The sequence below is a fragment of the Nomascus leucogenys genome, chromosome 17 (genome assembly GCF_006542625.1).
Source record: "Nomascus leucogenys isolate Asia chromosome 17, Asia_NLE_v1, whole genome shotgun sequence".
NCBI lineage: Eukaryota > Metazoa > Chordata > Mammalia > Primates > Hylobatidae > Nomascus > Nomascus leucogenys.
Window position 1 is genome coordinate 29,905,236 of NC_044397.1, and position 27,418 is coordinate 29,932,653.

Sequence of the window (27,418 nt, forward strand, 5' to 3'; positions counted from 1 at the left end):
GACCTTGGGGGACCCGGGGGTACTGCGGATGTGGCGGGTGCCACTTCCTCAATCAGGCCCTCTGGGGTCTGCGGGGTACCTGGGAGGCTTCGGCCTTCCCTTTGGAGAAAGAGAAGGGATGTGAGCATTTACGAAGCACCCACTGAGCCCGACACGGAGCTGGGCACACTATCAAACAGCATTGCGTTCACACCTTCAGCTTCACACCTGCCCTCTCAGACATGTGAGCATTACGTTCACACCTTCAGCCTCACACCTGCTCTCTCAGACACGTGAGCATTGCGTTCACACCTTCAGCCTCACACCTGCTCTGTCAGACACGTGAGCATTGCGTTCACACCTTCTGCCTCACACCTGCTCTCTCAGACACGTGAGACGGTCTCAGGTTTAAGGAGAGCAACATTGCTCACAGAGGCCGAGTACCTGGGGCAAGGCTGCAGAGTCACCACGTTTGAGGGTGAGCTCCCTGAAAGCAGCCCCCAGTCTCCGATGTTAAACCCATGTCCTCCGTGGAGCAGGTGCTCACTAAGTAAGTTTTCCAAATAACTGCCTTCCCAATGAGAACTGCCAGGCGGGCAGGGCTTTGCTCCACGCATAGGGGCAGGTGCTCCGTGCACTGTGCTTGGCCTATCCTCCCTGCAGCCCACGGAGCAGCATGGCAGTAGCTCCGATTTTTACCAAAGATGAGACAGAGGGAACTGAGAGTTTTATTAATTTGCCCAGACACGCAACTGCAGAGCTGAGATTTGGACCCCCCTCTGACACCACGAGGCCAACTCTTCCCATGAAAGTCTATAGCGGGCACCCTTCCCGTTGGGCTCCATGCACGTCATTGGGCCTTGCAGTGCCCAGGGTTGGTGCCACAGGACCCTCACCTCAGCAGCCCCGGCTCCCACTCCAGGTCCTGACGTCACGGCCAGACCCAGGGACCCTGTGGGAATGAGGACAGGAGGGAGCTTGCAGGCACTGCTGCAGGGATACTTGGAGCACACGGCTCTGGCCACACTCCTATTTTTGTTTTTTTTTTTATTTTTGAAACAAGTCTTGCTCTGTCGCCCAGGCTGGAGTGCAGTGATGTGATCATAGGTCACCGCAGCCTGGAATGCCTGGGCTCAAGCAATGCTCCCACCTCAGCCTCCCCAGTAGCTGGGACTATAGGCACACACCGCCCAGCTAATTATGTTCTGAAGAGACAGAGTCTTGCTATGATACCCATCTTGGCTGCCCAAAGTGCTGGGGTTACAGGCATGAGCCACCGTACCCAGCTAATTATTTTAATTTTTGTAGAGATGGGGGTCTTACTACATTGCCCAGGCTGGTCTCCAGCTCCTGGGCTCAAGCGATCCTCCTGCCTCAGCCTCCCAAAGCTCTGGGATTGCAGGTGTGAGCCCCTGCCTTTGGTCCTCCCATAGCATTCAATGAAAGCACATCCCCTCCATGACCATTACCACTATCATTATTATTATTATTATTAATGTTATTAGCTGGAGGGACGGAAGCCCTCAGTCACCACAGACACCGGAGGTGCTTCTGCAATTAAAGCACATGGAAGAGATGCCCTGTGAAAGGGATGCCCCATCCCCCTGCTGCCACCCTGGGTATCAGCACTCAGGGCTGTTGGCTTCTCAGGAAGATGGTAATGGCTCTCCAGCTAACATTTTGACTTCATTCTCGAATGTATTCCTGTGGTTTTATGGTTCATTTATCTTAAGCATTGACTGTGCCCCTCTCACGAGCCAGGCACATGTGCAGGTGCATCGCAGACACAGTGTCACAGCAGGTCCTCTTATTTCTCGTGTCCTGCCCCACAGTCCCACCCCACAGCCCCGCCCCACGGTCCCGCCCCACAGCCCTGCCCCACAGCCCCCACCCCACAGTCCCACCCCACACTATGCCACCTGATTATCGGGCCCAGAGATTTCAGAGATTTTCCACTGGGGCCCCCATCCTCCATCCTCGTGGCCCAGGGAGAGGGAATCCAAGAGACTTGCTAGTTACCACTAAGTCCAAGAGAGCCATTGAAACGGGATACTCTGGGCTACCTCCCCTCCGGAGACCAGGTGAAATCACGCAGCCAGAATGTGCGCTTACGGAGGCAAGTGCTGATGAAGTGAGACCGGAGTCCTCCTCCCACACCCGCCACTGCGGACCGACAATCAATTGCTGCTTTACACACGCCACGCATTCTAATCAGAATCAATAATCTTCATGATAAACAATTAAACAATTGTTCCTCCCGCTGCAGAACTTCTCTGCTGAAATTGATGGGGTGCAGAGGCACAGCGGTGGCAGACGATGGGCACTCCAGGCCGGGCCTGGCCCCGGGCACCCCACGTCCCCCATCCAAGCTACTGCAGACACCAGAGGCAGTGACAGCCCAGAGGTGCCCTCACCTACAGCAGCACTGAGTAGACGCGGTAGATGCTTTAGGCCCTGGGTGACTGCAAGAAGGAGGAAATTCAGCGTTAAAGGTGGACTGAGCACAACATCAGAAAAAGACCAAAGGGACCACAGGGCTTGGAGCAGCCCCCAAGACCTTGCGACCCCAGCTGTCATCACAGACACAGTGCCTGGTGGTCTGGCAGCCCTGTGTGGCTTTGTTCCTGTCTGTTGGTCTCTACGAGTAGTGTATCCAAAGTCAGCCTTAAGAGAGCTGCTCGGCCGGGTGTGGTGGCTCATGCCTGTAATCCCAGCACTATGGGAGGGCGAGGCAGGCAGATCACGAGGTCAAGAGATCAAGATCATCCTGGCCAACGTGGTGAAACCCTGTCTCCACTAAAAATACAAAAATTAGCTGAGCGTGGTGGTGCACGCCTGTAGTCCCAGCTACTCAGGAAGCTGAGGCAGGAGAATCCCTTGAACCCGGGAGACAGAGGTTGCAGTGAGCTGAGATCACGCCACTGCACTCCAACCTGGTGACAGAGTGAGACTCTGTCTCAAGAAAAAAAAAAAAAAAAGCCTCTCATCTCCCTGACGCAAGGAAGGGACCGGCTTCAGACTGTCCGATGCATGGAGGCAGCTGTCACGGGCGGGCAGTCAGCTCTGTACAGCCGCGTAGCCTGGGGATCCTCCTTGGGAAGGGCAGCCTCTCACATGTCCCTGGTCTGTCCTCATTTGGTTGCAGAGCGGCCAGCGCCCCCCAGAGAGCTCCTGGTGCCCCAGGCGGAAGTGACCGCGCGCAGCCTCCAGCTCCAGTGGGTCCCGGGCAGCGACGGGGCCTCCCCCATCCGGTACTTCACCGTGCAGGTGCGAGAACTGCCCCGGGGCGAGTGGCAGACCTACTCCTCATCCATCAGCCACGAGGCCACAGCCTGCATCGTTGACAGGTACCAAGAGAGCAGGAGGACCTCCCCGGGAACGGGGCCCTGGCCGCCTCCAGCCAGCTCTTGTCCAGACAGTGGGGAGTCTGTGTGCAGATGCACCCCTGAGAGCACAGGCCCCCTTTCTTTTTGACACTCCCCATGCTGGGAATCCCAGAACCCCTGGGTCCTGGACCCACTTCCAAGGGCCTATTCCCAGTCCCTTCCCGGAGTCTGCTCTTCCAGATGTGCAGGGCTGGTTGGGACACCCCAGGACCCAGGGATTGGCGAGGCAGCGGTGATGGGGGGGTAGGTTGGACATGTGGGCTGGAGTCCTAGCCCCTCCCAAGGCTGGCAATGGGGAGAGGACCATGTGGAGGAGGCCAGGGCTGGCCTCGGGTGTCCAGGGCTGGAGGGACGTTGCATCCCCTTGCGTTCTCGAAAGCAGCAGGGAGATGGATGGCACCACGAGTACGGTGCTTCCTTAGTGATGGCTGACGGGGAGATGGGAGGGCATGCCTGGGACACGACTAGAATCTGTCCACTCACTCAGTTATTTGCTGGACCTCTGGGCTCAGCATGGGAGAGGGTTGCATTGACAGTAGCAGCGGCGTTCTGTGGGTCCCCCAGGGTCCTCACGACTGCGGTCACAGACCCACCCACTCTTTACAGACAAACTGCCACAATCACACAGATGGGCATCCCAGGGCTTGGAAGCCACCCCAGGGGTCCACACCCTCACCGTGTGCCCTGCCCAGGCCCTCCTGGGGCCTGTCAGATTTGCAGGCCCTGCCTGGGCAGGGCCACCCGGGACACCAGCCTTGTGCTTCTCATCAACCCAGAGTTTGGTCACCTGTTACTGAGCTCACACTCCAGGCTGTGGAGCGGGGTCTTGGAGTGAGTCCCTCTGTGTCCGAGGGCTCTGGAGCCTGCACCAATGCCTAAAGGGGCCGAGACGGTCGTCTCCAGGCTGGCCGAGCTTCCTCTGTCTCTCAGATGGTCACATAGGTCAGCTCTGCATCCCTACAGTCACCCAGTGAGGGGAACCACGATCCCACTCTACAGAGGAAGGCCAAGGCCAGAAACATCGGTCATTTGCTCATATCCCCTGCCCAGCCTCCGTGGTGCCCAGCCGCCCTCGTCTTCAAGGCTGCCCGTCTCAGCCCTGCCTGACTGAACCTGAATGTAGGGAGGGACGCAGGTCCCAGGTGAAGCCCCTGGCAGCTCCTCAGAACACCACCCTTGCCCTGCTCTGCCCTGGGGGCGAAGGTCAGGCTTTGGAGTGAGGGCTGATTGGAGTGTGGGTGTCGCTGGTCCTAGATGTGACAACAGGGGGTTTCAAAGAGAAGAGAAACCTTCAAAACCCCCATCCCTGGCTTGAGGACCAGGCCCATGACGGAGGTGAAGCACTTGCCCGGGGATGGGTGGCCCACCGGGCGTCTCAGTACAGAGCTGTGAAGCTGGAACTGTGCAGGCTCAGCCTGGCTTCTGCCGCTTGCCGTTGAGTGATCTGAGGCGGGTGACAGGTTCTCAGGCATCTCCAGCTCCCTGGTCTTTGAGTTGCGAGGCTTGGAGATGATAAGGCCCTTTGGACGATCATGGCCATGGATGCCAGTATCGCCTTTGCCACTCCCACATGGTGTCCCCAGGAGGCACAGCTGGGTGTCAAACGCAAATCCTGACCAGAGTCCCTGAGCAGTCCAAGGAGGGTCACGCAGACTGTCAGGAACCCATGCTGCGGCTCCCAGGCCCCCACTGGAGACCACAGACCAGCAGGGAAGCCAGCGCCCCAGTGCACAACTCCAGCTGTCTGCGGCCCCAGAGGACCCACCCTGGCACAGCCACCCTCTGCAATTTCATGGTCCAAGCAGCCCTCTGCTCTTCTGAAAATTGAGGTGGAATGCTCCCTGCGCACAGGGCTTGTTTCCAGCAGGGCCAGAGCCACTGCCTGGCCTCCCCCCGTGCAGGGCACAACATCTGGTGAGGTCCGTATGCTGGCAGGTTGGAATTTAGAAAAGTTGTTCTGTCCCCACAACTGTGGTTATGCCCCTTATATTAGGAAAACGAGGCTGCAGCAGCTCCGGCTTGATGTCCCCTCTGAGGGGTTTTCCCTGGTGATCTAGTCACTCAGCTTCCAGACAGTTAAAGCTCTGACAGGACTTCACCACCACCACCGCCATCCTCATCACCATCATTATTGCCAGGATCGCATCTGTCGTTTTCAACACCACTTCCATGTGTCATTTCATACAATCTTTGTAATAACCATGTGGACATACAGACCAGACTTCTCACTATTCCCAATTTACACACGCAGACATTGAGGCAGAGATATCTTAAGTAATGCATATGCGGGTGCCTCAACGTCTCTAAATGGAAGGAATATTTCCTGAGATTTTTGTAGTTGTCACATTCCGTGAGCCAGAGGTCGGGGTCCATAGACACAATCCATGTCCTGCAGTTAATTTACAAGGGTCTGCAACATCTGAAAACCCAGTGCGTGTGCATCTGAACACCAAGCTTTTCCACAGTCAGTCTCCCCTTAGTAGCCGCGTGGCCTTGGAAAAGTCCAACCCTTGGCTACCTGCTAGGACTTTGTCTTCTCATCTGTGAAAGACAGGGCTGGAGCGGGGATCCTGCTGTTCCCTCCAGCTCTGTGAGTCCAATGTTTGCCTCATTACTGACCGCCAGCAAACTGGCAGCCAAGAAATAAGGCGATCGGAATACTCAGACTGTCCGCCAGGTTCCTGCCAGCATCTCACTTGCCCTTCGAGCTACAGCAATAGAACTCGAGAGGCACAGCTCTCTCCCCTCCAGAGGAAGGCACTCCTAGTGGCAGATACCATCTTCCCGGAGCCGTGGAATTCTCCTGGCATAGCCCCGAGGGTCAGGGGAGTGTGGCCGGGTGCACCCAGCCTGACTTAATAAACTACACAGGATGCTTAGCTTAATTGGCAGTGTGCTCACAGATATTAATAACCTCATCCTTTGTGTAACCATCTAAAAGAAGGAAAAAAATATCCAGCCACTATTCCTGAAGGCTTCTGAAACCAAACAGACTAACTGTGTGCCTGGGACTTCATGCTGGAAAGGAGAGGTCCATGTTTCAGGACAGACAGTTTAATTTGGTGTAAGAGAGACGGCCGTCAATTTCCTAATGGGCCAGAACTAGGACAAATGCTTCCTCTGCCTATCAATAGAGAACATGTCACAGGAGAATCCCAGGAAAGCGATATTTTGTATGCTGCCACAGTATAATCTCCCTTCCTGTTTCATAATCCTGACAGCTACATTTTACTTTCACCAGTTGCGTGAAATCTGCGAGTATCCAAAAAACATTAAGAGTTTAACTGTCTAAATTTGGTGACTGTGATTACGTCCAGGGAATATGGGTCTAGACCCCCAGGGAGAGGGGTTGGGTCTGAGACGTGTTCAGGCGTTGCCAGTGTCTGGTTGGTGGTTGAAGTTGTGAGATGGGGGAGCCACCTACGGAAATGCAGTAGAGAGGAAGAAGAGAAGGGCTCTGAGCCCAGTGTGACTTGGAGGTTCTGGATGTCACTTTAGGACAGAGCAGTGGCCGTGCAGGCTCAGGGGGTGGCTGTGTGTCCGGTAGTGATGGGCTCAGCTCCTCCCCCGAGCTCTCCTGTGGGATAGGTGCGGGGGTCCAAAAAGAAGACAGAAAGGCGCAGAGGGAATGAGCACGGAAAACAGCAGGGATTCAACGAATGTCAGCACCACGGCCCTAGCTCCATTCAGCTGATTTCTTTTTTTTTGTTTTTCCGTATAATGTAATTTTTTTTAAAATACCATTATTTAAGGATCAGATGAGCTGGGCATGGTGGCTCATGCCTGTAATCCCAGCACTTTGGGAGGCCGAGGCAGGTGGATCACCTGAGGTCAGGAGTTCAAGCCCAGCCTGGCCAATATGGTGAAACCCCATCTCTACTAAAAATACAAAAATTAGCCAGGCATGGTGGCATGCGCCTGTAATCCCAGCTACTCAGGAGGCTGAGGCAGGAGAATTGCTTGAACCTGAGCGGCGGAGATTGCAGTGAGCTGAGATCACACCACTGAACTCCAGCCTGGGCAACAGAGTGAGACTCCGTCTCAAAAGAAAAAAAGAATCAGATGAACTTGGCCAAGGATATGATACATGAGCTTGATATTCTTTGTGATACAATAGTGAGGTCTAAGTGTTTGTGTTTGTTTTGTTGGTTGGTTTTATTTGTTTTTGTCTGTCACCCGGGCTGGAGTGCAGTAGCTCCATCATCATTCCCTGCAGCCTCCAACTCCCAGGCTCAGGATAGCCTCCTGTCTCAGCCTCCTGGGTTGCTAAGACTACAGGTATATGCTATCATGCCCAGCTAATGTTTTAAAAAAAATTTTTTTAGAGATAGGGTCTCACTATGTTGCCCAAGCTGGTCTCAAACTCCTGGCCTCAAGTGACCTTCTCACCTCAGCCTCCCAAAGTACTGGGATTACAGGCATGAGCTACCATGCCCGGCCAATAGTGAGTTCTTAAGAAACATTTTTAGTGCCTTCCAGATAAGTAAATAAAGACAGCAGTGAATCACTTTAAAGTGCTCAGCACTCATCCATTTTATAATAGAACCAAAACGAATGAATGGAGCTCCTCCTATTTAAAAGACTCTGCATTTAGCCCTGAGGCAGAAACAAGGAACTTAAGCTATGTCCTTCCCCGACGCCCATTCCAGATCACTTTTGCTGTGGAGGTCAAGTTTGTGTATGTGATTAGCCGTCCAAGGCAGTACGAGTACAAACTGGCTTTCTAAATATATCGGCTATTAATTTGGGGTAGCAAGAGTTCTGATAGCAAGTTCAGATAGTGAGGGTCCTGTATTACCCAAATTATTTATTTCCTGAGTTTGGGATGATTAGAAGAAAGAGATTAGATGGCAGATGTTGTCTCAAAAATATCCCTAAATCTATCCAGCTTCTGAGTTTGCACATGGAGATTTGGGAGGTGAGGCATGAGGAATGAGCAAAGGCCCGGGGAGGCACCAGGCAGCATCGATGGCTTCCTGGGGACGAGTGAGGGCTCCGGGGTGGGGGAGCCAGAGAAAGCTTTCGGGAAGACAGGAAAGAGCACATCACATTTATTCATTGCCTGCCGTGTGCCACGATCCACCCGACTCCATGAGGATGGGTGATGCGATGTCATTTTCACGACAGCCCTGGAAGCCCCGGTGCTGCTATCTCCATGTCCGTAGTCGAATCCAGCGAGGCTCTGAGACACTGACTTGCTCCAGTGAGTAGTGGCAGAGCCAGCATTGGAATTCTGCTTAGCCCACTCCAAAGCAGAGGTTTGGGCTGGCTTGGAAGTGTGAACAGAGTGCAGAATTGGGAGGAGTTAGAAGGGTTACAGGAGGGTGTTCTTGCATCCTGTGTGCATTTGTCCCTTTATCATGGAGTCACCAAAATCCATGCTCTGCCACAGGAGGGAGTGTGGCAGGAGCAACAGGGGCTGGGGGCTCGAGGATCAGACATTTGGCCTAGGAGGTAGACCAGCCATCCACAGGAGCAGCGCTGCAGGGAGGTGAGGCAGGTTGGGGCGAGTGCACAGAGGATGCTACCATCTCTAGGAACGCAGAGCCAGGAGGCGGGATGATAGCACTGCCCTCTGCCTGTCTCATTTGGGCGGTGGGGCTGCTGCTCCCATCGGCTGCCTGCTAGAGCTGCTTTCTGCCTGGTTTCCGGGCACTAGCCTGGCTTCCGCTAAGAGGGTTAACTCCCACAGATCCACATTTTGTGTTCCCTGCAGCTCGCAGAGACACTTAATCGATCCTTGTTGAATTAAGTGAGTCTGGCAAAACACAGGCCTCATGCTAGGAACCCTGCTCTCTGTCCTCCTGCGCACCCAAACCCATTTGTCTGGGAGCCAGGCTGATTTGTCCAGCTGCCTGACACGCACTTACGGCACACCACGTGTGCCCGGCTCAGTGCCAGACCCAGGCAGGACAGTGAAGAAAGAGGGATTTCAAGGAGCTTGTAGTGTGGCTCCAAACCCCCAAATCATAGCAAAGCGTGAAGTACTAAACAGTGGAGTGCTGAGTATAATTACAGTTCAATACCGGAGGCCAGTGAGAAAACAAATACATCAATAAGTAAGCATAATTGCAAACAAATAAATAAGTAAACAAATCATTTCTGCAACACCTACTGTGTGCCAGATACAACACTGGTATTTACTTGTCCTCATAGGCAACCCCCCACCCCAGCCCAAGAAACTTCGGAGATGGGGAATAGCACCCTTATTCAATCCTTCCTCCCACAGATCTGAGCACCTCCTGGGTGTTCTTGGCTCTTGGGGTACAGCAGGAAAGGAGGCCGACTCGGTCCCCGTCCTCGTGGATGTTGAGTCTTGTAAAGACAGACAGTCGTCAAGGAAATCTCACCCATCATGATGCAGAAGATGAAGGGAAGGAACAGGGCACAGAGGACAGCAGGCAGGGCCATCTGAGCGGATACTTACAGATCCATAGGAACAGCTGATCCTTAGCGAGGCTGCACCACATGTCTGACCCTCTGCTGAGTGCCTCACCTGAGTTTAAGCCTCACATCAGTTTCACGATGCCTGTGCTATTATCAGCCCAGATAAGGAAACTGAGGCAAAGTATGCTGTCCGAGGTAAACTGGGAGGTAGAAGCCAGGCAGTTTGACTTCGGGGTCCATGTTCGTGATGCCCACTGTGCTGCCTCCTGGTACAGGAGAAGGAGCCAGTGGGGCTATGGTGGGTGGCACAGGTGGACGAGGCAGGGAGGTCACGGGAGAAAACACGTGGTCATCACCCAGATGAGACACAGTAACTCCTAGGATGCTAGGAACAGAGGGGAAATTGTTTGTTTTAACTTAGCAAAGGCTATCTCCCAGAAACCTGGAGCAAAGGTCATTTTTATGGTCAGACTTCAGAAGCATCTCCATTAAAGCTGGGACCAAGGCCAGCTGCCTCCTGTGGCTGTTTTTCCAGTTGTGGACACTGAGTGCAGAGGGGCTGAGATGTGCCTGCGGTCAGGGACTGGGAAGTAGCAAGACCAGACCAGGTTCTGGAGGGCTGCAGTGGAAAAGCATGCCTTGAGGTGTGAGCTGGTCGAGAAACACTGTCACCTGGTCTTAAGCAGGACGGGGACCTGAAAGCAGGAATAGAATCTGATCATGGTTTCCAAAAATGGTTATCAGTTTTCTAAAAAGCAGAATCCTTCCCCTAAACCAAATATGACCCAGGCCAACACATAAACCCGATGGGCATGGAGCTGCTGTTGGCTGATACGGGCTGTGTGGGGCTGTGGATGTCAGAGGCTTCAGGGTCCTGCGGGTCCACAGGGCTCCATTTTAAAGCCACTTTATAGATTCCATTGGGAGTGAGGACAGAAGACTGGTTTTCAGGTGATGAGGGCTTCGGTTTAGAGTGATAGTTGAGACTTTTAGAGGTGGGTAACAGAGGTTGAGAGTCCTGAGGCACCCCGAGTTTTCTGGTCTGGAAACTGAGGAGGGTGGAGCCCTCATCTATGAAGAGCCGCTGCCCGCCAGGGAGGAGAACAGAGCAGCTTCCTCACTTGCTCATTTGGAAGTCAAATGAAGGGCATCTGAGAGGAACCAGCCAGTGACTGGACTGCAGGGCGGGTCCCTGACTGGCTGGCGCTTCACCAAGATCCCAGCATCGTCTGCACAGAAGAGTTTGGCTGAAGTCTTAGTCTCGGGCATGGCATGGGGCTTGGCACAGGAGACCCACTGCGTGTGGAATAGCTGGACGGACGGAAGGAAGGAAGGAAGGAAGGGGAAGAGGAAGGGAAGGGAAATGAAGGAAATGAAGGAAGAAAGGGAAGGGAAAAGGAAGGGAAGGGAGAGAAGGAGGGAGGAAGGAGGGAAGGGAAGAAGGAAGGAAAGTGGGAAGGGAGGAAGAAGGGAGAGAAAGAAGGAATGAGGGGAGGCAGGGAGGAGTGAAGAAAGAGAAGGGAAGAAGGAAGAAAGGAAAGGAAGGGAAGGAAGGAAAGGAAGGAGGGAATGGAAGGGAAGAGAAAAGGAAGGAGGGAAAGGAGGTGGAAGGGAGAGAAGGAAGGAGGGAAGGGAAGAAGGAAGGAAGGAAAGCAGGAAGGGAGGAAGAGGGGAGAGAAGGCAGGAAGGAGGGGAGGGAGGGAGGAAGAAAGGGAGGAAGGAAGGTGGGTGGGCAGATGGAAGTAGGCCTGAAGTGCTAACAACAGAAGGCACTTCAGGGAAGCATTAGTCCCGTTAAAATCTCCATCGAAGGGCTGGGGGCATTTTTCACTTGGACGCTTGACAGGGATGTGGTCTTTTGTAAAGTGACATGTGAATATTGCCATTTACTAGTCCTGCAGCAGTGGGCCTCAGTTTTATCATCCTTGAAATGGGAATAATGATGCCTCCTCTCCCAGAGCTCGTGTGAGTTGAAAGGGGTTGTACTTGCCAAGCTCCTGGCACCATGTCGGCCCCAGTGAATGGTAGGCACGTGGGGCCCGTGGGGCCCATGGGTCTCTGCCTGCAGGCGGGCAGGAAGTGGAACTTAGAGAACGCTGCGAGGCTGGGTCTGGCCCAGTAAAGAGCTCCAGGAGGACGGAGCGTGAGAATCAGGCAGGAACTCATTTTATACTCCGGATCAGCACAAGGGCCCAGGGAATTAGCTCTTCCCGAGGAATTCTCTGGATCCCTTGGAGAGCAGTGATGTGCCGACCAGAGTGCAGGGGTGGCTTCGGTGAGGGGTTGGCAGTGCCTCCCCTAGGAGCCCTGAGCAGAATCTTCCCCCTGGCCAGGACGCCCTGCACTCCCTGCCCTCTGTGCATCTCCTTTCTCTCTGAGGATTTCGACCATCCAGGTGTTCAAAGGCTAGTCCCAGGACAGGTCCAGGGTCCCCTTCAAGCCCCTGCTCACTGCACCTAGGAAGTGATTGGGTCCAACCCAAGAACAGCCTCCTTGCTAACCTGTCTCAGGCCCACACAGGAGCACAGAGCTCTCAGGGCAGGGGAGAGATTTGCCCCTCTTCCCAGGGCTTCACCAGGAATGCCTGAGGGCAGGGCAGGGTGGCAGGGCCCCAGCAGTCACGGTCTCTTCCACATTGCAGACTGAGGCCCTTCACCTCCTACAAACTGCGCCTGAAAGCCACCAATGACATTGGGGACAGCGACTTCAGTTCGGAGACAGAGGCGGTGACCACGCTGCAGGATGGTGAGCAACCCGGGGCCCAGACCACATTCCTGGCCACCGCCCCTGGAGCCGGAGACACTTAGGCCCCACTTTCATCTTGAGCCAGGAAGGGGTCACCAGGGAGCGGTGGCAAGCAGTAGAATTCCATTAGTGACAGACAGCTCGGAGGGTTTCCGCACAGCCTGTGGTCATAAATCAAGGTTTCAAGGGCTTCCAAATGGAATGGAAGTTTCTTTGATGGGCTTCCAAAGCCCCTACTATCCATTAGCATCCCAGAAATTGAATAATTGATAGGGTCATTAAAAATAAATGTCATCAGGTAGCTGGGTTTTAAGAGATTTTCCCAATTTTTCTCATTCACGAGCCACTCTTTGACAACAGCACAGGTAAGTGATGGGAAGTGAGGTCTCCTCAGAGCTCCAGGTAGTGTTTTAGCCGCTCCGTCCTACCTTGGCGGTATTGGGCCTGAAGATGGATTGTCATTCTGTGTGGCCCAGGCCTGTGGCGAGCCCAGGAGGCACCTCTATCAGCCGCGTCCAGCGGTGATCACAGGACAGGTAGGATGGAAAAGAATGGATGGTGGGTAATAGCTCAGCTCCCAGGCTGGAAATCCAGTACTTAGTTCACCCAGCAGTGCTTCATCATCATTCCCACAGCCTATCCCCAAAGCACTGTCTTTTCCATTTAACGCTCCAGTGGAAGAATTTTCCAATAAACCAGTTTCCAGCTGGCTCACCCTGTGACCTCACATCTCCAGTTCTGCTCTCTCAATGACCTGGAAGTGTGGTTTCTCCCACATAGGCCTCCCTTGGCCTCAGGGACCAGCAGAGGGGTTGAGCAAACCATTCCCGGCTTCTCAGCAACTCGCAGAGGCTGTTTTGCTGCAAACCCTGCACTCCCAGCAGAGCAGAACCTGCAAGAGCCTCCGACAGGCCCCAGCTGTGCTCCAAGGAAAAGTGCACTTGCCCCTAGAAAAGCACTGGCTGGCTTCTGTGGCTCCTGCCTCTCACCCAACTCTTTTCTGAGCACGAATCCTGGGAGTTTATTGGAGCTTTGGGGAAAGCCAGTGAGAAAGAGAGGAGCTGTCCTGGGTGTATGGGGTGGTCCAGGGCCTTAGTGAGCCCTGCTGAGCCCTGAGGAGTGGGGATCAGCCCCAGGAGCTCACTGTCCAAGGGTCCCACATCCTTGGATTCAACCAACTGTGGATTGAGATGTTCAGAAAAAAAGTTAAAAATACAAATTAAAGATATACAGTGTAACAACTATGTATTTGTTTGGAGAGTATTATGACATTGTACAATTTCTAGATTACTCATGAGAGCTCCTACAATTATAACATTGTAACATTGTTATATAACAGTGTTACAAATTATAACATTGTAGGAGGACTGATGAGTAACCTAGAAATGATTTAAAGTATTCAGGAGGATGTGTGCAGGTTACACCTAGAAATGATTTAAAGTATTCAGGAGGATGTGTGCAGGTTACATGCAAATACTGCACCACTTTATTGTAGCAAACCTGGAGGCGAAGGCTACTTGTAACTGGAAAAGCCTTTCCGGTTAATCTACTTAAAGTGGGGACCAATTTCACACTAAACCACAAGGGAAAGGCTTTGCGGGAACTAAATTACAAAACAAAAACTATATAAATGCATTCATTTTAACCTTACCTTTAACACAGTTGAGGTAATGTTTGCAACTAAGCACTAAATCTTAGAATAAAGAACAAAAACCCACACAAGCTGATGTCATTGTCGTGATCTCTGTGACAGATTATGTGAGAGCAAAGTGCAACAGCCTCCTTTGACCTCCAGGGCAGCATCCAAAAGGACTATTTTTGAAAAAAATATTCAAGGGCCTCTTCAAACTCCAGAGGCCTTTCTTATCCTTTGATATTCAAATCAGGCTTTGATGCACCTATCTTGTCATCGCCTTTCCTGGGATGTGCAGTTTCTCTTTGCAATGGATGTGCATTGTATTTGTGTTGTATTGTCTTATAGAGATTGACAGGCACAGACTCTCTCCAGGGTTTGGGGAACCCTTGGCAAGATAGGGAGAGTCCTCTGAGTATGTGGACGGTTTACTGATGAACAGTTTCTTTTCATAGTGATTTCTATTTCCCTGCACAACCTCACAACTCGAGGACATTGAGAACTCCCTGTAATGGCACTGCTGTGTCACCAGGGCTGTCAGGAAGCTGGCTAGAGGGCCTACCATTAAGCTGAAACCACAGGAGGTTAAGGGGGTTGGAGGGAGACCCATCCCTAAAGCAGAACAGGGAGGATGGAGGTGTGACTGATGCAGGCACCGCCAGGGCTGAGGAGGAGGTGCCTGGCAGGTCCAGAGGAAAATCACAGAGCAGGTGACCCCGGGACCCAATCTTGGGTTCTGAGTGGAGAGGCATCTGCTAGATGCGCAAGTGGGCCTGTGGGAAGAACATCCTCATTCCGTTCAGTGAATATGGACTGGACACAGAATGCGTGTCACACTTCTGCTGGGCCCCTGGGATCTTACAGCTGGGAGGAATAAGAGTTCAGTTCAGTATGCCAAGACAGGACCACACAGATTTGGAGGGAGCAGAGGAGGCAGGGAAGAGGGGCACAGGAGGCCTCTTGGATGTGGCAGATGACAAGAAGTTTAGTTTGGCCAGAGTGCAGGGCATGGCCATGGGCAGAGGTCAAACCAACCTTGTCCCTCCAGCGAACAGAGCAGAACCATGGCAGACCCCCCTTCACTTCACCCTGCTGTCCCAGCCAGATGCAGCCTCACCAGAAATCGACCTCCTTTCCTGACAGCCCTTTAGCGTTTCAAACCAAGTGACCTGGCATGATCATGTGTCCTATTCAGGAAAAGTAGCTCTCACCTAGGTATCTTAAAAAAAAAAAAAAGTTATGTTCCCCCACTCTCCCAGAAGACCTGAGCCCTGCAGGGAGGGTCTCAAGCCAGAGAGCTCCAGGACAGCCTCACTGGAGGGGCAGTTCTCGGAATGTCCACCACAGGGAGAGCCCAGTCTGGGTCTGTTTCTCAGGGCCATTGTTAAGGTTGGGTCCCTCCTATCCCGGGGACAGGCTTTGAAGGAGAAGCTCTTTGAAGGAGAAGCCCCGAGGAAGGGCAGGAGAAGGGGACCCCTGGAGAAGGAAGGAGGCAGGGCTCATCAGCCTCCCACACTCACTGAGGGTGGCCCTGGGAAGGGCGGCAGAACATAACAACCACCCTGACCCCTGCTTTCCTCTCCTGTGTGTTTCAGTTCCAGGAGAGCCCCCAGGATCTGTCTCAGCAACGCCACACACCACGTCCTCTGTCCTGATACAGTGGCAGGTAAGAGCGCGGGAAATCGCGTGCGTTTTGTCAAATGTGTTCTCATTTCCCTGCGCATTCAGCCACGACGGCTGGACATGGACTGCAAGCTGAGCCCTGAGCTAAGCATTTGAGAGTAGAACCAAGGAGACACCCCCTCAGACTCAAAAACGCGAGGGGGAAATGGTGTCAATTATCATCTCGGTGTAATTTCCAAAACATTAGAAGCAGGACTGCGATGCACGTGGAGAATGAACTTGACTCCCCTTATTCAGGAGGGACCAGCAGCATGGGGAGGCCAGTCTGAGACCGTTGGGGGAACTGGGTATGTCTCGGCATTTCACCGAGGATGTTGGAGCAAGGCTTCTATGTATACACAAATTGGTTATCGCCCTACAAGGCAGTAAAACTGCAACCGTTGGAGTTAGCTTTTCTAGAGAAGTCTTCTGCAACTAGACAAAATATCTATTGGATTGTACATATTTTCCTAAAGTCTGGGTCTTTATTATTATTATTATTATTATTATTATTATTATTATTTTGGGACAGAGTGTCACTCTGTCACCAGGCTGGAGTACAGTGGCACAATCTAGGCTCGCTGCAACCTCTGCCTCCCGTGTCCAAGCGATTCTCCTGCCTCAGCCTCCCAAGTAGCTGGGATTACAGGCGCATGCCCCTACACCCAACTAACTTTTGTATTTTTAGTAGAGACGGGGTTTCACCATGTTGACCAGGCTGGTCTCGAACTCCTGACCTCAGGTGATCCACCCACCTCGGCCTCCCAAAGTGCTGGGATTACAGACATGAGCCACTGTGCCCAGCTAAGTCTGGGTCTTTAATCTCCAGTGTGCAGTGAGTTAAACGAAGGCATATTCTTCCAGATAATCGCAGACTCCTTGTTGGGCCTGCTCAGCAATGCTCCAGTAAGGCATTGAAGGACACGCTGCCATCTCTTTCCCTTAGTTTCAATTTTGGGCAATGCTTACTAACAAGTACATTGATGACAAATATAACAGAGGGACAAAACTGCCCAAGGAAGGGCTGCAGGCCCCAGGGAGATCCCAGCTGAAGAGTGGGGCGGGGAGCTGCATGGAGGACTTGGCCTGGGGCCTGTGTAGCCTGGGTCCGGGGCAGGCAGATGTTGAGTTTCTCCAGGGCTGGAGCTTGGCCTGGCAGCAGACACAACAGACGGACAGGCAGGGGGCCAAGCACGAGGGCAGAGTCGAAGTTTCTGGCCCACAGGGAAGTTCCTGAGGCCAGAGTGGGGGCTCCTGTGCTGGGGAGCTGGGAACACAGTGGGGATGGGGCCAGCATGGGGTGGGTAAGGCACGAGGCCAGGTCAGCCTAGGAGTGGCTGCTGGGAGCTGGGGTCGGGAGGGCGGTCTGATCGGCACCAGATTCTTCCTCGGAGCTGATGCTGTCCTCAAGGACAGTGGCAGGGTGCCCAAGGCAGCAGGTAGGAATGATGTTCAGGAAGTCAGGAGAAAATCAAGAGGGGAACAGTGGTCTGGACATGGCCTTGGAGAGCGAGGGGGTGTCCTGGCCACATGCCCTCCACTGGTACGGGGGAGGCAGGAAGGGATCCTGTGGAAAGGAGGGGCTGCAGGAAACAGAAGGGATGCTGGGAAACACAGCCAAGGCCACCAGCAGGTGTCCCAGACAGAGCATCTCCCAGGGCCGCAGAAGGGCCACTCTGAAGGACAGTGGCTTTACTCTGCAGCACGGAGGCCCAGGGCCAGGCTAGAACAGGTGTCAGAGATGCCTGCTGGGCCGGGAGAGAGACATGCTGAGTGAGCAGTGCCAGCCGCAGCCTTCCTGGCCATGGGCTTCAGGTGCGCAGTGCTAGAGATGCCAGAGAGGAACCTGGTGAGCAGAGCCAGGCTGGGCTGTGGGTGGGGCCGGCCAGGGGGAGCTTGGGAGGGGCTCCGCTCTCCCTGTCTTGCTGTATGATCCTGTGAAATATGACCATGTTTGATGTATGAAAGTGGCAATTTATGTGATTCAACCTCGTGTCACTTGCTACTGCCACTTACCTGAGGGATGGAGAGTGGGCGTTTAACAAGCTGGGTTCTGTGAAGAGCGTGTCATCTCCTTCAAGTGTCCGTGGAGGTGTGTGGGGCTGCGTCTCGGCTGCCTTTCTCTTGCTAAGGAATACAGCTTCTCTGGGTAGGATAGGAACCTTTCCAGGCAATGAAAGAATGTCCCAGTGTCTCCTGGTGGAACTGGAAGAGCACTTCTGTGGCACTCGGCCCTGCTGAGCTTACCAGAGCATAGGGGGGCCAGAGTGGGAACCACGAAAACAGCCTGGGCCCCACCTCTGCCCCTGGGAAGCCACAGCCCCTGATCTGTCTGGGAGCCACTGGCGAAGTGACGAAGGACCCATCCGCAACTTGCCATCGGGCGACCGTGGCCCTGAGAGGCCCCTCTGGCTCCAGGTTCCTCCTTTGTAAGAACAGAAGGTCACCAAGGTGAGCTCAGGTCTCATGCAACATCTCCAGTCTTTGGGGCCCGCTAGACCCCCAGACCTGAGCTTCAGCCCTGACTCCCGTGAGGGTCTCCGGTGGGAGGTCAGAGACATTCAAAATGGAAATGCAAAGTCCCAAGTGCTCGTTTCCCAGCCTGCACCAACACGGTCAACCACAAGAACATTGGGACTTTGTACCATGCTGAATCCTACCAGAAAATTCACATTTTCTTTGTAGACGTGGCAGCAGCCTGCCAATACCTTACCTAGGTAAGCTCCTTTCCTATAAAGGCAGTGAGCGTCAGGGCTGGGATGCGTCACCTCCTCCAAACAATGGTTGTGAAGGCATCACTTGCTGTCAGCCCCAGCGGATGGTGCAGGGCTCGAGCTCCCCTTGGTGCTGCTGGGCAGCTCAGGGACATGCCTAGTGCCGCCTGGAGGAGCTGGGCTGGTGTGTGCATCAGCCGTCCTCCTCCAGAGCCCAACGGAACAAACTAATTGCAAGAAGACCAGAGCAGGAGGTGGTCGGTACAACGTCCTATAGAAATAAATGCTTGTCAACTGCCAGGCAATTGAAGTATAATTAAAATTATGAGTAATTTACTGCATCAGAACAAACAGAACAAAGAAAAAGAAACTAGGTTTAAATATAGATTTGCATTCTAAATAAAATGTTTCACCTGTAAACCTTTTGTGTGTGTGTGTGTGTGGTTTTTTTTTTTTTTAGAAATTTCTTTAAAAATGCAAACACAGGGCCAGACGCAGTGGCTCACGCCTATAATCCCAGCACTTTCGGAGGCTGAGGATCACCTGAGGTTAGGAGTTAGGAGTTCGAGACCAGCCTTGCCAACATGGTGTAATTTAGTGTCTACTGAAAATATAAAAATTAGCTGGGCGTGGTGGTGGGCACCTGTAATCCCAGCTACCAGGAGGCTTAGGCAGGAGAATCACTTGAACCCAGGAGACGGAGGTTGCAGTGAGCTGAGATCATGCCATTGCACTCCAGCCTGGGCAACAAGAGCAAAACCTCGTCTCAAAAAAAAAAAAGCAAACGGGGGCTGTAATTTCAAGGCTTATAGACCTGTTTAAATGCCTCCCATAGTAGTCTGTCAGGCTTGATTTTTCTTAGTAGGACAGTCAATCCTTGCTTTTCATGGGGTCCAGTTCTGTTTGAAAGCTAAGGATTAGAACTCCCTCTGTCTCCCAGGCTGGAGTGCAGTGGTGCGATCTCGGCTCACTGCAACCTCTGCCTCCCGGGTTCAAGTGATTGTCCTGCCTCAGCCTTCCGAGTAGCTGGGCTTACAGGCCTGCACTACCATGCCCAGCTAATTTTTATATTTTCAGTAGAGATAGGATTTCACTGTGTTGGCCAGGCCAGTCTCAAACCACTGACCTCAGGTGATCCACCTGCCTTGGCCTCCCAAAGCGCTGGGATTACAGGCGTGAGCCACCACGCCCAGCCTTGTGTTTTCTTTTAAAGACAGGGTCTTTCCCTGTCACCCAGGTTGGAGTGCAGTGGTGCAATCATAGCTCACTGCAGCCTCCAACTCCTGGGCTCAAGTGATCCTCCCACCTCAGCCTCCCCAGTGGCTGGGACTACAGATGTGCACCACCACACCTGGATACATCTTTTAAAAACTTCATAAAGATGGAGTCTCACTGTATTTTCAGGCTGGTCTTAAACGCCTGGACTCAAGCGATCCTCTTTCCTTGGCCTCCCAATGTGCTGGGATTACAGGTATGAGCCACTGTGCCCAGCCTGTAAGTGGGTTTTGAGACTGTTTTCTAGCAAAGAAAAAAATCCTAAGCGATTGATCACACCATGTGGGAGGCTCTCAGTGTAACAGGCACCTTCCCAGAGGAGGGTTACATCTGCCTGGGCAAAGGCGGGGAGGCACCCCGCCACTTCAGAACACATCTTGGGGTTGTTTCTTTTTCTCTTCACTTGTGCCATCACCCGCAGATGACCAGCTCCTTTATGGGGTGCTGAGTTCCAGAGGGGACCGGGGCAGGCTGCAGAATGTGAAGAGCTTTCATTAAGCGCAGTGTGCTCTTTAAGGCATTGCTAGGAAGACAGCAGAAGGAAGAAAACTAACTCTGGCCGGAGGGGCACCTGAATGCACTTGGCAGGACGGCCAGGCCCCTGCAGTGAAAGACTGGAGAAGCGCGTGGCCCCAGGCAAAGCCTGAGGAAGGGCTCACGGGTGACATCGCTGGTGTTTGATGTTGTGTCTCACGGGGATAGCGTGTTGAGCCTCCTGTGCTCTCGGAACCATCAGGACCGAACTACAGAGAGAATCCCTGTTCTACTCTCCACGAAGCAGAAGGCACAGGATGGAAAGTGAAAGCTCAGATGGTTTCACTGAGCTTCCGGCTCAGGGGACCACAGTAGCCAGATCAGATTTGGATTTGGGCACCTGCTCTGCCTGAACTCTCAGGAGACAGTGGCACGTGGTTGAGCATCCCTCAGCCCAGCTCCCTGTCTCTAGAACTGGGAGAGTTAGGCCCTGCCCCGCTGCTCCCCCACCTCAGCAGAGAGAGCTGGGTGGGAGGTTCCACAGACGCCAGCAACGGCAGGGGGCCTGGGGTCACCATGCAGACAGCTGGAAGGAGGGAGACTTTCCGTGCAGGTCCTGCCTCCTCCCACCCCCAGGCCTTCCCTCCACTCAACTCTGTGGCCTCCAAGATGCCCACCCTCCCTGGTCTTCCCCAGAGCATTGACTTCTTCCTGCCTCCCCTACCTGGTGATAAAACCCAGGCACACTCCTACCAGGTCATTTGCATTTAAACAGGTGCTTTTGCTCTGGCATGCCTGTAATCCCAGCACTTTGGTAGGCTGAGGCGGGCAGATCACGAGGTCAACAGATCGAGACCATCCTGGCCAACATGGTAAAACCCCGTCTCTACTAAAAATACAAAAGTTAGCCAGGCGTGGTGGCACACACCTGTAGTCCCAGCTACTCAGGCTGAGGCAGGAGAATCACTTGAACCCGGGAGGCTGCAGTGAGCAGCCCAGGAGGTTGCAGTGAGCCAAGATCACACCACTGCACTCCAGCCTGGCGACAGAGCAAGACTCCATCTTGAAAAAAACAAAAACAAACAACAGCAACAACAACAACAAAAAACGGGCTTTTGAAAAATGAAGAATCTCCAGGAGGCTGCTGGCGAATTTCTGAGGCGTGGCAGGCAGAGGCAAGGTGTTTTGAGGCGGGGCTCCCAGTGCCCTTCAAGCTTCTCTCCACACAGATGGCCAAGCCAGGGTGCAGTGATGCACAGATGAGGTGATCTTGAACTCCGGCAAGTCCCACTCCACCCCAGGGCTCTGACTGAGCATCCGCCATGGCTGAGGCCTGGCCCAGGTGCTGTGGGCATTTAAACATGAACAAGACCCGAACATGGCCTGCCCCTGGGCATATGCAGAGTCAGAGACATGCGAAGGGCTGAGGACACGGGTCTGTGGTGCAAAGCAAACCTTTTGTTTAAAGTCATATAGTACTCTGGAGACCATCTGGCCAGACTTCTGCCTGTCGTGGGCACAGGGTTGAGCCTGGGAGTTTGAGCAGCCAGCCCAAGCTTATACTGCAAGGTGGCTGCAAGGCCAGGACCCGAATCTGGAGCCTGACCTTGACCTGGTGGGTTCCATGGAGCCGCCCTACTGATGCCTCCAAGCACCTCCGGAGTTGGAGAGCCTCTTTCACGGATTACAGACAGGTTAATCCCAAAGTCCAGGAATGGAAACTCTGGTTGAACCCAGTTCAGAACCCCATGCAGGCAGGCCTGGGCATCTCTGTGAAGCCACCGGACCCTTTATAAGTGAGGCTCCCACTGGGAAGATGGCACCTGCTAACAGAGTGGCCTCCGCCAGCTGCTGCCTTCAAGGAAGCCACCGTCTGGGGGTACGGCCGCCCGTACCCCCTCCCCAGGCCTGGAAGACTCCTGCCGGGAGGGGATGCTTTTTGACTCTTCAGGGATTTCTGGTGCAAACAGCATCAGTTAGCCCATTGGCCAAAGGTGGCCCCAGCCCGGTGGCTGATGGACATTGTGTCTGTTGGGCAAGGGGGATTGGCCACTCTTATACCTCTAGATCATCTCATTCGCCTTGGCTAGAAATATCTGTGAGTCCAAGATCAGTAACCTTCAGCCCCTTCCCCTCCATCGTCCAGCCCCAGAGGCTGGGAAACCACACTTGGTCCCCAGGGAGAACATTTTTGTTTTCCCAACCTCCTAACTTCCTGCTTAGTTGATAGTTTTGGTGAATTGAATCCAGCTCTCCCCACCCCACCCGAGCTTCCCTCCTCCCACAAAAGTAAATTGCACTCTCTGTAATCCTGTCTCGTCTCTGCATCTGCAGAGCTGGCTGGAGGCCTCTGCAGCCTTGCTTCTGAGGTACCAGTGCCTGGAACTGCCGCGGGTCTAATCTGGGGCAAGAGGGAGGCTTTGAAGGTGACCTCAGGGCGAGGTTGCTTGGCTGTTACTTACAGAGCCCCGGCTGTAAGCTTTTGATCTGTCTGCTCGCCTCTTCGTCCTGCTGATAGTCAGTCCAGAGCCCAGAAATGGAAGCTGAGGTCTCTCATCTTCACTGCCCAGACTCCAGCCACTCCCACCCCACCACCAGTGTGAACAGCAAGGACAGGACTCCCAGCAGGACCACCTGGGACCATCTGGGCGGACCAGGAGCCTTGGGCAAAAAAAGCAGGCTCTCTGGGTGCACAGCCGTGTGCTGGGTGAAAGCCTTTAGCGGGGACGTGTTGCTCTGTGGTTGTCAGGGGCCCAGGAGAGGAAAGTCAGTAGCCCCCAGGGTCTTGGAAGTCACTGCCATCTCTCATTCAGCAAAGGGCTCCTGTGTGTGCATTTTTGCAAGACTGGTTGTTACCAGGAGTAGCAGTAACCCAGGAACCCACCAAGCCCATCCATGGCTCCAGTGGATTGGAGGAAGCTCCGTTCTGGCCAGTCTCCTTCTGGGGAGCCCATCCAAGTGGGGAATGACCCGGCACCTGGGCTGGTCCTGGCTCAGGTGCTGGGAACTGTACCTGTAGCCTGGCTGATGCTCCTAGACCCACCCAGACCTGCCCCTGCCCTTCACGCCCCTCGCTCCTGTCTAGTGGGGCTACACCAGGCACTGTGCCCACCTCGCAGAGGGCCAGCCCTTCTCCCCTCATCAAAAGCCGCCTCCTCCAAGGACAGCTCAAACGACATTCCCTGCAGTTATCCTCCAGTTCTTCCTGGCAGTGAGCTCGCCCTCTCTGAGGCTTCAGAGCCGCCTTACTCACTCACTCCCTGGCACCTGGTGCACGATAGCTCAGGAGATCTCCTCGATGCAATGAGACGGCAAGGCTGGAATACACTCTCCGAGGGGTGGAGCTCAGTGTTTGCATGCATTCCCCCAGTAAGATGCCCTGAGCTCTTGGTGAGTCAGTGTGAGGAGACAGCTGCAGCTTTTCAAGTAGCCAGAGCACCAGGCCTTCCTGGTGGCTCTGGCACTGCCCTCCCTCCCTGCGGAAGGGCTCCTGAGCACAGAGCTCTCCTGCTTCCCTTAGAGCCACCTCTTTGCAGTGGCCCAAGTCACACAGGACAGATGCGCTGTACTGTTTAGGGTCGACATAGTCAGCAGAATGACCATGGAGAGCAAACGGCCATGGAGAACACTTCCTTGGGGCTCAGTGCAGAAACCACTGTCTCGTCTCTCTGAAATCCAGATGGCCTGTTGAGAATCGCCTCTCTTCAGTCTCACATACCGACTTTTCCAACTTTTCCATCCATTGTATTTCTTCTAAGAAGGAGGTTAAGTAAACCTTCTATTTCAGTGTGGCTAACAGTTGTATTTGAAGAAGGATGCCTTACAGAATAAGGGTTTTAATTTCAGTCTCAGCTGTGGCCCGTGAGATAACCAGGGCTAGAGTTTGAAAGAGGAAACTGCAGGATCACTTAAGCCCAGGAGTTCGAGACTAGCCTGGGCAACATGGTGAGACCTCATCTCTACAGAAAATTTAAAAATTACCCGGGTGTGGTGGTGCAGGCCTGTGGTCCCAGCTACTTGGGAGGCTGAGGCAGGAGGATAGCTTGAGCCCAGGAGGTCGAGGCTGCAGTGAGCTCTGATCGCACCCCTGAACTCCAGCCTGGGCGACAGGGTGAGATCCTGTCTCAAAAATAAAGAAAGAACAGACTACCCAGAACCCCCTTGTGTGGTGATGTGAGTGGATGTGCAAGTGTGTGTGTGTTATGCACACACAGGATTTCCGCCGCGCCCCCACATCTCTGGTGGTGCTTTCACACGACCCTGTCTGGAACCAGTTTGCAGTTGCATGTAATACTGACCGGTGCCCACTCCTAGCACAAGGGACTAATTATTAAAGAGTGGGAGTAAAACAACTGAAAACCTAAAAGCTGCTCTGAACGTGATTCTGTAGACTCCACAGGGAGGAAACCGAACACGAACCCCGTCAGCACCCCCAGTTTTTAGGAGACTGTCTGACATGCCCAGCCCTAAGGGACGGGGTGCAGAGCAGGAGTGGGGGCCCAGGATGGGGGAGCTGGAGAAGGAGCAAATGAGCAGCCCAGGACACCTGTGAGTGACTGTTGCCGGCGTCCCAAACACTGCTTTGTCGTCAAAATCACAGAAAAGGAAAAGATCATTTAATAAAATCAGCAGACACTGTAGCCTTCCCCGCCTGCTCCCCCATCCAGCCTCTGGACTGTGCCTCCAATTCTCACTCCCTTTTCTGCCAGCTCTCAGCTTCCCAAACTCATAGCTCCCTGGTCAGGTTTGGATTTTATTTTGTTTTCCTGGCAAGTTGAGCAATGCTGGGAACCCCTTGAGCCGGTGAAGGGCTCCCTGCTGGAGAAAGTGGTCAGTGGCCACAGGGTGTGGACGGATGGGGTGGCAACGTTCCCCAGGGACCCTGCTGTGCCTTGCTGATCGTCTGCCGCCGCCTCGGGTACACTGCACCCTGGAGAGACCCTCATCTGTGCTGGCTCACTTTCTGCTCTATTTCTCTAGCTCTATTACTGGAGGCGCTTTGAAAAGCGTTTCCATCTGTAGGTTGTCCCGATGGAAGGCAAGCAGCGCTGGGGAGGGGGCAGGTATCCAGAGAAAACCTGGGATGCCCAGTTACATCTGAATTCCAGAACAATCATGTTCAGATTCTGATTTAGCTGGGTGTCTTGTTTTTTTATAGCTTAAAAAAAAGCAAAGAAACAAGAGAGCCTCATTTGACATTGAAGTCTCGGGCTTTGGTTCAGCGGTTCTGGCCTGGTGTCTGAGCACACCCCGGCCCCATGAAGGCGGCCAGCCGGGGCCAGAGCAGAGAGGCTGGAGCAGAGCCAGCACCAAGGTCCCCTCAGCTGCTGGTGGTGGCCAATGAAGGGTAAAGAGAGAAAAGGAAAAGCCAGCAGAAAAAAAGTCCCTCCCAGATAATAGCGCAACTCCACCGTCCATTTGAGAATTTGGAGCCAAATGCCGGGCAGTGCTATTTCCCCGTCTCTGATCTGTGGTGGGCAGTGGGAGTCCTCGGACCTGGGGCTGCAGCCTGCAGAATGGATACGTGACCCTCGTAACTTTCTGCAAAATTGAAGAGGACCATGGGGCATCGACAAGCACACCGTGGGGGGAACACAGGGGACTCAGACGCGCCCCCACCCCTGGACGACAGCTCTCTCAGCCCCTGGGTTTGCACAATGGGGTCCAACACCCCTGGGCCAGGAGTGGAGCTGTGTCCAGGCTGGAGTAGTGTCTAAGGGTGTGGGTTCGCAGGGCCCCTCGGACATGGATTGCAAAGATGCAGCAAGTCCACTCAGTTGTTCCTGTTACGCTTTTCTGCATCTGACAGGGGGATTATATCCTGTCATGCTGTTGCTGAATTGCGAGCATCACAGGGGAGTCAGAAAGTCCACAGAGAGGGACAGCTCCCGGCAGCCCCGCATGGCAGTGGCCTGGGGGCTGCTTGAGCTAACGTGGTAGCAGGCCTCATTTTGGAAAACCTCCTGAGTCTGCCAGGTACACACGGTGCCCTTCTGGTGTGTGCGTGTCGCATGTTGCACGCATGAGTGTTGCACGCGTGAGTGTTGTTCCTCGTTGCTACCACAGTGCAAGCCCCCTCACTATCTGAGCCATTCTGTCGGAGAGCCTGGGGAGCAAAGAACACCGCTTCCTCCACGTTTGGGTTTTGCCTCGTGAGTAGCAAGAGTCCAAAGAGAAAGCGATTTCTCTAAACATCCAACCCGTTTTGGTGCCTGGGTTCAGATAGTGAGGACCAGAGAGAGTTTGGATTGCAAGGATGTGTTATTTACCGGGGGCTGCAAAACAAGTTACTGCACGTTAGGTGGTTGGAAAGGGCAGAACCTTATTCTCTCACAGCTCTGGGGGCCAAAAGTCCAAACTCAAGGTGTCGGCAGGGTCCTGCTCCCTCTGAAGGCTCCAGGGAGGATCCTTCCTGCCTCTTCCAGCTTCCTGTGGCCGATGACAACTCTTGGCATTTTTTGCTCACAGATGCATTACTCTAGTCTCTGTCCCCATCTTCATCAGGTGTTCCCCCTGTGTGTCCTGTGTCCAAACTTCCCTCTTCTCATAATTTCCCTCCACTCATCAAATTAGGACCCTCCCCTAATCCAGTACAACCTTGTCATAACCAATTTTGCACATGCAAAGACCCTATTTCCAAATAAGGTCAGGTTCACAGGTGACAGGGCTTAGACTTGAGTGTGTCTTTTGGGGACACAGTTCAACCCACAGCAAGGGGGCTCTTGTGTGGCAAAGCTGTGGCTCTGCCCGGGGAGCAGGATGGTGTTGCAGTGCAGGTGCCTCACAGTGAGCCCGACACCAGAAGTTCCGTGCACATCCGTCCCGGACGAGGCTTCATGGCCTCATCTTCAGCCATCTTCTGGTCACAGCTTAGAAGGTTCTTGTTCCTTATCCCTCATCTGAGTATCCCAAGGAGAGAGACTGGATGCTTGGAGGCTCAGCACCCAGACGAGTGCAAAAGTTACTGAGGCTTTCCAGGGCATCCACCTGGAGTGGGAGGACCCTTCTCAGTCTCAGATTTGTCTCCTACATGGAAACATCTTCCCCAAATTTACTTATAAACAGAAACCGACTGAAGAAAGAGGCAAGCCTTGTGCTGGGTCTCGAGTGGTGAACAGCCACATCCTAAAGTGGACAGCAGATCTTGGGGTCTCAATCCTGTG

The 27,418-nt window shown here is 53.6% G+C and overlaps 1 protein-coding gene across 1 annotated transcript in view; it reads left to right on the forward strand.

The window, feature by feature from the left end:
• Positions 1 to 27,418, forward strand: part of SDK1 (sidekick cell adhesion molecule 1) — a 965,381-nt gene that overhangs the window by 848,073 nt on the left and 89,890 nt on the right. Inside the window, exons 30-32 of the mRNA XM_030795976.1 lie at positions 3,125 to 3,326; positions 12,394 to 12,497; positions 15,726 to 15,796. Of these exons, the coding sequence (XP_030651836.1) occupies positions 3,125 to 3,326; positions 12,394 to 12,497; positions 15,726 to 15,796 (377 nt within the window). The remainder of the gene's footprint in view (positions 1 to 3,124; positions 3,327 to 12,393; positions 12,498 to 15,725; positions 15,797 to 27,418) is intronic.